The 11,778-nt window shown below is 41.2% G+C and overlaps 1 protein-coding gene across 3 annotated transcripts; it reads left to right on the top strand.

Moving 5' to 3' along the window:
• The first annotated feature begins 764 nt into the window (after window positions 1–764).
• Window positions 765–5,228, top strand: LOC306755583 (farnesyl pyrophosphate synthase-like). 3 transcript variants are annotated; one of them, XM_079240013.1, is made up of 10 exons: window positions 765–865; window positions 1,302–1,454; window positions 1,538–1,678; window positions 2,401–2,481; window positions 2,598–2,720; window positions 3,480–3,568; window positions 3,670–3,742; window positions 3,897–3,974; window positions 4,101–4,235; window positions 4,614–5,228. In XM_079240013.1, the coding sequence occupies exons 1-10, from the start codon at window positions 863–865 to the stop codon at window positions 4,812–4,814; spliced, it is 1,077 nt and encodes a 358-aa protein (XP_079096139.1). In that variant the 5' UTR covers window positions 765–862; the 3' UTR covers window positions 4,815–5,228. The 3 variants fall into 3 exon arrangements, with proteins under 3 accessions (XP_079096139.1, XP_079096138.1, XP_079096140.1); XM_079240012.1 differs by lacking the exon at window positions 765–865 and having other exon boundaries at window positions 1,043–1,454; XM_079240014.1 differs by lacking the exons at window positions 765–865; window positions 2,598–2,720 and having other exon boundaries at window positions 1,043–1,454.
• The last annotated feature ends 6,550 nt before the right edge of the window (window positions 5,229–11,778 follow it).

The following is an 11,778-nucleotide window of genomic DNA, read 5'->3' as shown; positions in this document are numbered from 1 at the left end:
TTATAGTATAATTCTTACAAAAGAGACTGCCAATAGAATACTTGTTTAATGTAGATTAATTTGTTCCAGCTGTGATACAGTAAGAACTTTGTGCATCTTGTCCTTGAAATGTCTTAGTACCATACCTTATATTGTTGGTTAAAAAACAAACGTACAAATAAAAAAACAAAAAAGTGAAGATAAAGACATTTGACATTCATCAGCATGTTTTGGTTTGTTTTTTTTATCATTCAAAACTTTCTAAATTCACTGAATAGCAAATGGCAAAAAGGCAAGATCAGGGACAGAAATGCCATCAAGGTCTTCCAGATGGCTTAGCCTCCTAATTGACTGATAGACAAATCTATTATACTTTATTGTGTTTTTCTAAATTATCTGGATCATTTTCCGTGCCACTGAGTGTGGATGTCAGTTCTCTAAAGGGTTGCCCATAACTGGAAGAAACATTATTACAACACACACACACACCATCTACGTTATTCCTCTAGTTGTCATTCCAGTGTTCCTTAAGTTCCCTCACACCACTCCACTCCACTTCACTCCACTTTAACTCCGCCTTTTCTCAATTCCTATTGGTTAACAGACACGAAAACCCATCCTGGTTCGATATAAACAACCAATGAAAATATTCAATGTCAAATCGGCACGTTTAAAGCACCGCCCACTTGCAAAGAATGCTGGGATTTATAGTCTGGTAAGATGCAGATAAAAGTGGCACGGGCTTGATGTTAAACTACAATCTACATATCCTGGTTCGAAGAAACGTTCAAAGACCTCAGTTTGACAGTAAGACTTAGAAAAAGACAACGGGAGATATTGCTGAATTGCTTCGTGAAAATTGGAATAAGACGACAGTGACATTATGGTATGTAAAGTCATATGAATGAACAGAAAAATCATTTAATTTACGATGCTACAATTCTCCCAGCAATTAACCGGATGCAGCAAACTGTGTCAGCTAACGCTTCTTGTTGTAGCAGGGAACTTGCAAGGGCTTCCTCTTTCCATAATCCTCACAGTAAGCTAAGAAGACGATGGGGCCATTCCTAAAATCAAATTGGGAGGGGTTTTCAACCGGGAAAAGTTTGTAACGTTATGTAGCCTAGAAATAGCAACAATTCATAGGCGGAGTTTGACTAGTTTAACTCCAGGCTTTAGTCGGGAGATTGCTACTTCGAGAAATGAGGCGCCTGCTAAGCTATACCAATAATGCATCTAGGATACTACGGACCATGTGGCTGGCAGTCTCCCCGGTTAAATTAAAAAGCCCCTCTGTTTTGCTGTGCACCTCGTCTTTTCAGGGAGACGGTGTTTGTAATGGCACACAGAGCAAAAAGGCTTTGCTGTCGGACCCGCAGCAGTTTGATGCGCAGTTCAGTGAGCTGGTGACAGAGCTCACAGAAAGAGACTTTAAGGATCCTGACTTGGCTGATGCTTTGGATAGGCTGAGACAGGTATGCGTCGTCTTATCTTTAACTCAGTTTTTGTGACAAGTTTGAACATTTGATGTTCTTAATATGTCCATGTTTCGCTTCAGATTCTGGTATATAATGTACCTGGTGGCAAGAAGAACCGAGGTCTTTCTGTGATTGGTTCACTGCGGGAGCTTCTCCCACCGTCTCAGCTCACACAGGACACCGTGCGGCGGGCTTTAGTGATCGGCTGGTGCATAGAGATGGTGAGGATTAAACGATATACCCCAAGCTTGGCCACTTTCCATGTCACAAAGCCATTCATGCTCATTTAGTCACATTCTGGTGAGATCTGAACAGTCCAAATTCATTGTCTTTCACTGAAAATGTACATGCTTTAGTTGATAAACATTAGTGGATTGAAATCTTATGAATTACTTTTCTTTCTAATTTGCATCGTTTGCATAAAACTGCAAATATAGTAAAGTATTTAATGGTTACAGTGCACTCAGTCTTAATTGTTCCCTGTTGGAAAGAATGAAGAACAAGTAGAACAAATTGAGAACAAGTCAGAGAACATTGAGACATCAGGTGGGAGATTGTTAGGACAATCCTTGCTGGGCTTGTTGACAACTAGAACATTTATAAAAGTACACAAAAGTCCGTTTAAGAATAAACGTCAGGAGAGGTTATATTTCCAATTTATGAGTTCATGTGATCATGTGAATTTAATTCTTATTTTATACAGAGTTTGGATCAAAATTCTTTTCCATTCCTGTACCATCTTATCCAACTTCTCAATTTTTCCAGAAACTAGGTGCCTGTTTTCTCAGGGAATTAAGGAGTATTGATCATCTAGCCCTAAAACATGAAAGCTATTTGCTGTACAAGATGGTCATTACTCCTTCATCCCTCAAAGTTACGTTCAGTTCACTGTATTGTATTTAAGGTTAACATTTCTTTTTCACTGTGTTTCTGTTTCTTACAGCTTCAGGCATTCTTACTCATGGCAGATGACATAATGGATGGATCTCTGATTCGAAGAGGACAGCCCTGCTGGTACAAGCAGGTGAGGCTTGAAAAATTCTAGAAGAATATGTTAAATGTCCTTTGCTAATGTATTTCTACTATTAAAGGTTATTCCCTGCAACTTTTGCATTGGTTTTTTTTTTTTGTTTTACAAAGGATGGAATAGGCCTGGATGCTATCAATGATTCGCTTCTTGTGGAGGGATCAATCTACAGACTACTGCGACGACACTGCAGAGATCAGCCCTACTATGTCCATTTATTGGAACTTTTTAATGAAGTAAATCCATAAAAAGCAGTAATAATGTATTCCAAATATGTCTCAACTCTTGGATTCTGTTACCCTAATCGCAGGAAGTGTGGAGCTTCAAAATGGGTGGGAATTCTATATTTGCTATGGTAAAATCCTGTAGCTGGTTTGGTGGGGATCTTACCAGTAATGGACCAAGACATCTGACTGCAGTTATGTTAAATAATGCACAGTATGTTTTTACTTCACACAAACGCAAAACAGAAAAAAAATTTTGACATGGGGTAAAGCACAAACATGCCTCTTTATTTAGCCACATCAGAGTCTGATCAGCTTATCTGCTGATGATTTAAAATGCGGAAGTGTGAATTTGTTGGGATTAAAAACCAAAAAAAAAAAAAAAAAACACAAGCTAAGCAAATAATAGTTCAGAAATGCTTAACAAAGAAAAAAATAGCTTTGCATGTTTTGTTGAGCCGGCAACCTTGAACACACATTGTAATCAAGATGAAAATTCTTTTGTCATTTTACTTGGTAAAAATACACACAAGTACACAATGTCATTCCAATTCTCGCCAGCTCCCAACAGTAAAAAAAAAACAATGAAGTAAGCGACAAAAAGCACAAATGAAGAAACATGAGAATAATTGTAGTGTATATACATTCATAAATACCTGTTAAATAATTTTGGAAAAACCAAATGATGATGAAAGTGAATGCAGATCATTTATTTTCAGGCTATGTTTGAGGTCTAACGTTGATGGCTTTGTTGTATTTTTTGTATTACAGACCACTTTTCAGACAGAGCTCGGTCAATCTCTCGACCTCATGACAGCTCCACCTGGTCAGATTGACCTCAGCAGATTCACCATAAAACGGTAAGAAAAGGAAGGATGTGTAAGATTAAAAAAATGTATTCAAAAAGTGTGAAGTCTCTGAGAAGGATTTGGTTGTGACTTTTTATATTCTCGTCGTCCAGATATCAAGCTATAGTAAAATACAAGACTGCCTTCTACTCGTTTTACCTCCCAGTAGCGTCTGCAATGTACATGGTGAGCATATTGTTTTGGAAACTCAATTTGCATTATAGTGATGGATGAAGAATGGCTGTGAATCAGAGAATACATAACTTTGCTAGTGAAAAGATGAGCTGACCCAGTCTGGGCTCATAAAGTGACATCATACCTGCTGTTTTTTCCTTTTCAGGCAGGAATTAGTAGTGAAAAGGAACACAATAATGCCAAACACATCTTGCTTGAGATGGGCGAGTTTTTCCAGATACAGGTCATTACTTTTCTACTTTATCTTGAGTGTTCCTCAAGGGTTATACTTCTTCAGACGTTCACACACTGAATAGCGTGCTGCTAATCACGCTTGTAGTGGTAATCAGTTCATCTACTTTATTTGCAGGATGACTACCTGGACTGCTATGGCGACCCTGCTGTGACTGGAAAGATTGGTACAGACATCCAGGATAACAAATGCAGCTGGCTGGTAGTGAAAGCTCTGGAAATCATGACTCATGAGCAGAAAGCAGAACTGGAAGTAAGGCTGTTTTTTGTTGGACCTTCTTAGTTTAAGCATTGTAGCTTTAAATTAAGAGTTTTAGAATATTATTACATTTATTGACGAGTGGTGACAGCAGCACTAGTTTTCCTGCTAGCTGGTTATTTGTCTTTTTCTGCTCTTTTTAATTTTCTAATGCAAAGACGAATGAATGCCATTTCTAGCTAAGATAGACTTGTGATTGTTAATGGATTTAATTTTGATTAGAGCACTGCTATTGCAAGGTAATCTCTTTTTTTTTTTTTTATTGACACTTTTGGAAGTCCTTGTATCTGCTCTTGATTGTCCTTGGTTTTATCTTCCCAGTTTGGCACTTACTAGTGTTAAAAGCCGATGTCATTTTCATGTCCTCCTCAGGCTTGTTACGGCCGTAAGGACGAAGTCAGCGTGGAAAAGGTCAAAGCATTGTACAACACCTTGCAAATGCAAACACTGTACCACAAATATGAAGAGGAAAGCTACCAGCGGCTGCAGAAACTCATTGCTCATCACGCCCAGAATCTTCCTCACTCAGTCTTCCTCAATTTTGCCAAGAAAATCTACAAGAGGAACAAGTGAAGGACCATGCTGTTTTTTTTAGTGACTGTATAGTCAGTTTTAGATTGAGTGGGTTCCAGTTGGTTTTCTGATCCTGATTTATTGAACATCAGCCTGGTAACCTTTTTACTTTATGATGGACTTTTTTGGGGGGGAAATTAGAGAGCTGTGGTTTTTTTTGGTTTGTTTTTTTTTTTTTTGTTCTTTTTATGACAATTTTCTGACTTTAACAGGGCTGTGATATTACGAATGTTAATCTGTTTTGTTCTATATCTGCTATTTATTAAATCAGCTGTTTACACATGCTATATGTGTTTTTGAATGAATCAGACCTGGATTTAATCTTGGTGTTTGCCTGATTTGACTTTCATGGCATGATGATAAAACTTAGAAATGCTTTCAGACATAGATCTACATTTTGATAAGGCATATAAATGGCACTACATAAAAGTGGGTGCATCCTGGCAGAATATTTTTACATACTGACAGTTTTTATGTTGTGTTATCGGTTGTACCGGCTTGGATATTTCTTTTAATGATAAATTATTTATTGTAAATACTCCTTGCACTTTGTCATTTGTGTGTCAAACACAAGAACACCAATTAACAGCTATTTTAGTTTAAACAGCCATGTTTTTATGTGTCGGATATTGGTGTTTCTAACAGTCTGAGCCACAAACTCCCAAGATAACATATATTGGTGGTTGCACCCCAACATCCACGCAGACATTGAGTGACTAATTGTATAAATGGGCTCATGCTGCTTTCCTTTAAATGCAAAGCCAGAAAATTGTCAGAATCTTTAGAAATAAGAAGGGCAAAGTGCTCTTTGATGGATTCAGTTTACCTCTGACAAGGCAACTACATGCCCAAAATCAACTTCTGTCACTGAGATAATGCTAAAATCAGACTTTTAATGTGGCATGTGGACTAAGTTACCTCTGCAAAGGAGGTTGTATTTTTTTTCCCACATTTATCTGTGTCTGTTCATTTACAACTTTACGTTTTAAACTTTTGGGCGGATTTTTGTGATTTTTTTTTTTTCCTGGTAGCAGGTCTTGTTTAACTTTGTGGATGAATATATTTTTTAAAAATTCTTCACAAAATGAATGGAAATTAACTGCTTTTCAGAGGTGTGCACTATCAAGTGCTTTGTCGTTGTGGGTTAATAGTTAAAAAATTAAGGTAGTAATTTAACATTTCTCTCTGCATTAATTTTGACAGTCCTGGTAAAATTGCTAAATTTGCTAGTTAAACCTAAGCAATTGCATTCTGTCAAGATTTTCACAATTTTCTGACAACCCCCAGAAATCATTTCACAACCCACATGAGGGTCCCATCCCAATGTTAGAAAACCACTGTCATATAGCCTGTGACAGTGAATGTGTTGTAACTTTGGACTGTATATTGGAAGACAGAGTAGAAGGAAATAAATTGAGATTGGAAAACTGACAGTTTCAAAACTCTAAGAATTCCCTTTCAGCCTGGTCAACAGATTATTTGGGCAGTGAATAACAGACAGGCACAGCTAACTTTGAAGGTTGGATAGTTTTAATTAATCTGTAACGTATTTAGGCATGTAAAGATACAGGAAAGAAAATCTGACACTTTCCTGAACACTGGGCATTAATAATCTAACGAAAGTGAGTCTAAAGATAATTCAGATAAGCTAATAAATCAAATAAAGGGTGTGATTTGGTTAAGTTTCTTGAAAGGAAAGGTTGTTGCCGTGTTCTCGCGAGAACGCCGATCCTGAGGCTGCTACCGCCGAGAAGATACTCATCCACACGGACTGAGATGTGCCAGAGCCCGAGGAGATGGAGACCTTCATCCATCTTTACCCGAATCTACTCGTGAGTCCTTTATAAAAATGAGATTTATTTTATGAAAGTATGTATACGTGTTTATATTGTTTTAAAGCGAACCCGCATTACCGAGTTTTGTCAGAAAATGATCGAGATATAGAAGAGCACTGCGCAGGGTGAAAATTCCGATTTTGTTAATGAAATATAACGGAACATGGATGATGCGCAGACATTTTATTTATAATTTTAATCGGAATCAGAATGCAATATGTACCATGATATTGGAGTTTTAAATGGGGTTTGTGGCCTGTGTGTTAGGGCGATGCGGTTGGATGTTACCCCCTCCTCCTCCTCCTCCTCCTCCTCCTCTCCTCCACCCATCCACTTCTGTCTCCATCAGCTCTGTGGGATCAATACCAGCAGGTTTTATATCTGTTTACAGGTTTAAACTCATATTTGACTGTTTTTTTGTTTGTTTTTTTTGTTTGAATTCTTGACATTTCGACAAAGGCTCAGCGTAAACAGGCACTTGAGCGACTAGTATTCTGGTGGTGTGAAGGACGCTGTGGAGGAATATTTGAGCTTTCAAAAGGCGGACTCTGCTGATTATTTCATGCTCCACTTAAATGTACGCTATGTTCAGTCATTGCTCCAGGTATTGGGTCTTTTTTTTTTATTTCTTGAGCCCTTTGTTAGATTTTCTCGATGACGGACTGGCACAGATGGACAGATTGTCACAACTAAACTCAGTGATGCTGTGGGAAGAGACGATAAGTGACAGATAAATGAGCCTAGAATTATAGATCATATAGGCTGTGTCTTGTGTGGTCTGGAATTTGAATGCTTGAATTGCATCAACAAAAGAAGAGAAACAAGATGTACTGGCAGAGACCATATTTTTAAAATCATGTCAGTAAAAATTTGCTTGAAGAGGAAAAAAAATCATCTAAATTGAACAGCAAACCTTCCAAAAAAAGTCTTCAAATGTCTTCAAATGCAAAAGATGTTCTGTTTATCCCCACAACTACAAAATAAACAAATAATATTCACAAATGCAATTCAGTATGTTACTTTTGTTTTTTTCATGTCTGCTAGTTAAATGATTACCTGATTATTAAATTCATTGCTGAGTGATTTTTTTCCCAATCATCATTTACTTAAAAATAAACTGGCTTTTATAATTAGATTACATTTATAAAAAAAAATCCCCATGGTAGCTGACTTTAAATAAAACACAGGATGATGGGTTCTCTTCAAAGATTTCACATGAAAATGTGTAGATTACAGAACTTTGATGAGTGGGGGTCCGCTCATAGTCATTATTCACTGTGTGTCTCCTTTGATGTTGCAGGATCTTGGGAGTGAAGCCAAGATGTGACTGTCACGGTGCGTCATAGTTTGGATCCATCCAGCTTTTACAACACTTGTTTCTATAGCAACAGAAATATCGCACAATCCTAAAAAGTCCCATTCTCACGATGCAGTCCTCTTCTCAACCTCCAAAGCCACGGCGTTTTGACGTCAGAAAGCGGACCAGTACCTTAGCTGGATCAAAGCCTAATGGCCCCGGTGTTCAGAAAGAGGATAAAAACAAGAACACAATCACCACATCCTCCCCACAACGAGCTACCAAAGGCCCCACCGCTCAATGCAGGACGAGGGTGGGTGTGCAGCCTCGAGCTCCAGTATTCCAGCCCAGGCTGAGTTCACAGAAGCAGGGCTCTGCTATCTCCAGGTCAGCTAAAGCCAAACCTAAGAGTTCAAATGCATCAACTGGACCCAAACGTGCAGCAGCTCCTCCTTCGTTCCCTTCTGTTCTCCCTCTTGACCCGAACTGCAACGAGCCGAGCCTCCCGTGTCTGTGCTGCGATGGGCGCTCTCCGCAGGATAGTAACAGCATGTTTAACCATAACCACAACAATAACAACACCATCTCTATCAGACGGCAGCTGCAGCTGCCGCCTCCTCCGGTGCAGTTGCACCAGAAGCATGATGGGACAGAGGACAAGAAGCAGCCTCTGTCACAGACTCAGGCCCAGATGGCACCCCCTGCTCGCCCCTCTGCAAATCTGGCAAATGAAGAGAAGGTTGCAGATGAAAATTCGGATCTAGACAATAAGAAAAAGATAGAAGTGGAAGATGATGATGAAGAAAGCAGTGGAGACATTGACATTGATGATGAAGAAGAGGATGCTGACAATGATGATGAGGATGATGATGATGATACCCTGGTGGCCTCGTGTTGTGACGGCCCCCCATCCTTCTTGGAGTTCTCCCTGTCTTCATCTACCTCTTCATCCTCCACTTCCATCAGCTCCTGCTCTGATCTAGAGTCTGATTATGTAGACCAGTCCTCCTCCCTCTGCTCCTCCCATGAACAGGACAATCTTTCAGCAGCTCTGACCCCCAAAAACCAGTCTGTTTTGCAAGTCCCTGAATGCCAGCCTCCAGCACGTTCACCTCCATCCCTCCCTCTCAGCCGAAATCCTTTCTTAACACCACAATCCCCAATTGCTCCTTGCTCCCCTGATGAGGGCTACCCTTCTGCACTAAACTCTCCTTCTCCAGACTATTTAGGAGCCAGTAGTGACTCTGAAGTCACCAAACTGGGTTTGCTTGACTTTCTAGAGTCAGTGGGGGAGTTTGGAAAAATGGAGCGCTTCAGCCAAGTGATCCAAGTTGCTCGTTGGGATCTGGAAATGGAACAACACTGGGATGTTTTGCGGGATCGGCTAGATCACCTGGATCGTTTGGAAAAGGTGAACAGGGAAGTAAAACTGGCCTACATTGCCAGACTTCATGAGAAAGGATTTGATCTAGGGGATCTGGAGGAACAGGACCTCAGGGACGTCATGGATGAAATGGGCAACATCAATATTCCCTGGAAGTTGTATAAAACCCATGATAGCGCAATGGAACAGTCTCTGGAGTTTTCGGATGCTGGTGTCGACCTCACTGCTCCATCAGACTGTGATGAAGCTCTCCTTCCAGATTCTCTCACTCCGTCCCCTGTGGAACCCCCACCCAGACCCCCTAAACCTCCAGCACGTCATGCCAGTGTGAGCTCAGATCTCCACACCTACATAAACATCAGCAGAGAGACCACATCCATAGCTGTCACCACCTCACCCACATTGTCTACATTCTCCCCTAACTCCTCATCCCCCACCTTCACCACTTTTCGATGTGAGAAACCCCTTCCTCCATCACCCCCATCCATTCCTCTTATGCCTGCCTCCAATGCAGTCCCTTATCTGAGTCTCTATACCACTCCATCCCCACCACCATCTATCCCCACCCCAACCCCTCCCATTCCTCCTCCTCGAAGGCGACACCTCGCCAGGAAGGAAGCTCAGCGCCTTGCCGCTCTTCAAGCCGAACAGGAAAATACCCCCGTGTCTCTCCCACCGCCCACTACATGCCCTCCACCTCTCCCTCCTCCACCTGTCATCTCAGTTACTTCTTCCTCTCCACCCTCCATACCACCACCACCTACCCTACCTCCTCCTCCTTCTTTCCATGCATTGGATGTAGAGATTCGGAAGCTTCTCATGCTCGCTGGATTGACCCAAGCTGAGCTCCTCAAGCTCAGCCCAGAGCTTGGTGTCTGTGTCGGGCAGTTAGAGGATGAGGAAGATGGAGATAATGACATTTCTTCCAGATTTTTTGAGTCAAAAGAGTTCAGACTAAATGACAGACAAGAGGAGAATGAATCCCACAGAGATGGAGGGAGCAACACAAGCAAGCTAGACAGAGATCAAAACGCAGATGCAGCGGAAGAGGGCAAAAAGAAAGAAGAGAGCATAGACACGCAGAGAACCACTTCATTTACCGAAATGGCAAGAAGAAGAAAGAAGAATACTGGTTTGACAACTGACCATTACTACAGCACCAGTTGTAGCAATACACTTGAAACTAAAACGAAGAATATAAGCGTTGATACTTTCTGTTATCCCACCGAGTTACCAGATTCACCCCCACCTCCTCCTCCTCCTCGGCCCTTGCCACCAATCCCCCCTTCTTTGCCACCGCTTAAAGTCAGCACTTTACCGGCCAATTCTGAGCAACCTGAGCGATTTGATTGGCTCATTGCTTTCACACCTGAATGCGAAGCCCCACCACAGCAACCACACCTGGAATATGTGAAATCTTGCACGGAAACCTCAAACAAGCGCTTTTCTTCAGGTTCATCTCAAGGCTTAGCTCCAAAGGTTACAACTTTTAAAGAGCTGCGTTTCCGCAACAAGAGCACCTCCCCTCCGACAAAGATGATCAGCGAGCCTGAACCCGATCCCATGGTTATCACACCCGATCCAGATATACTCTACAACCTGAGGTGGAGAAGAGAGAAAGCAGGAAGCGATGGCAACCAGTGGGAGTACACCTCCCAGGCTCAGGCCCTCTTCATGCAGCCACCTCCGGCCCTCACCTCCATGGACGCCCTGAAAGAGATGCTCCAGAGAGTATATGAAGATGGTGGCCAACTTGAACTGTGCCCATCACAGAAGATTGGCTGTTCATCTAGTGACAGCAACCTGCTGACCATGGATAGACAGTGGAAGGAGGAAGCAGTTAAACAAGAGGAAAAGAAAAGCAAGGCAGAAGAAGAGAAACAAAAGGTGGAGGTGAGAGGGCGGGCTGATGGAGGAAGGAGTTTGGAATCAAGAACATCAGGTGAGTATGTTTTGTTATGATTAGGCTATGAGTAATAAATAGGGCATTTATATCAAATTGTAGATGACTATGTGTGTATAGAGGAAAATAAACAACTGAGCAAATCTTGGACAGGAAAAGGAACAGATGGGTAAAAGACAGGCTCATAGAGCTTTTGCTCATGGCCTCACTGATGCACAAATAATATCCTCAGACAGTGCAAGAGAAAGAAACAAAAAAACCGAAGGGGGGATGAAAGTGTAGTCTCATTAGCGGTAGTGATACATGGCATGAGTGCAAGTAGATGGAGGATGAACATGAGTCACAGAAAGAGATGATGCATTACATGATGGATGCTTGATGATGAGGGATAAAGAGAGTGGTTTCAGAGACTCTGAAAAAGGGGAGCTAATACTATCAGTAGACAGAGGGCAAAGTGAAGGTAATATGAAGAGAAAGAGGAGGTTGGAAACTTTCCAATCAGTATGTCCTGTACTGGTCATCACAGTGTGATATCATTGCAACCT

This window comes from Telmatherina bonti, assembly GCF_933228915.1.
Source record: "Telmatherina bonti genome assembly, chromosome: 5".
Lineage (NCBI taxonomy): Eukaryota > Metazoa > Chordata > Actinopteri > Atheriniformes > Telmatherinidae > Telmatherina > Telmatherina bonti.
The sequence above is the reverse complement of the archived record's forward strand: the minus strand, read 5'-3'. Positions and strand labels throughout refer to the sequence as shown.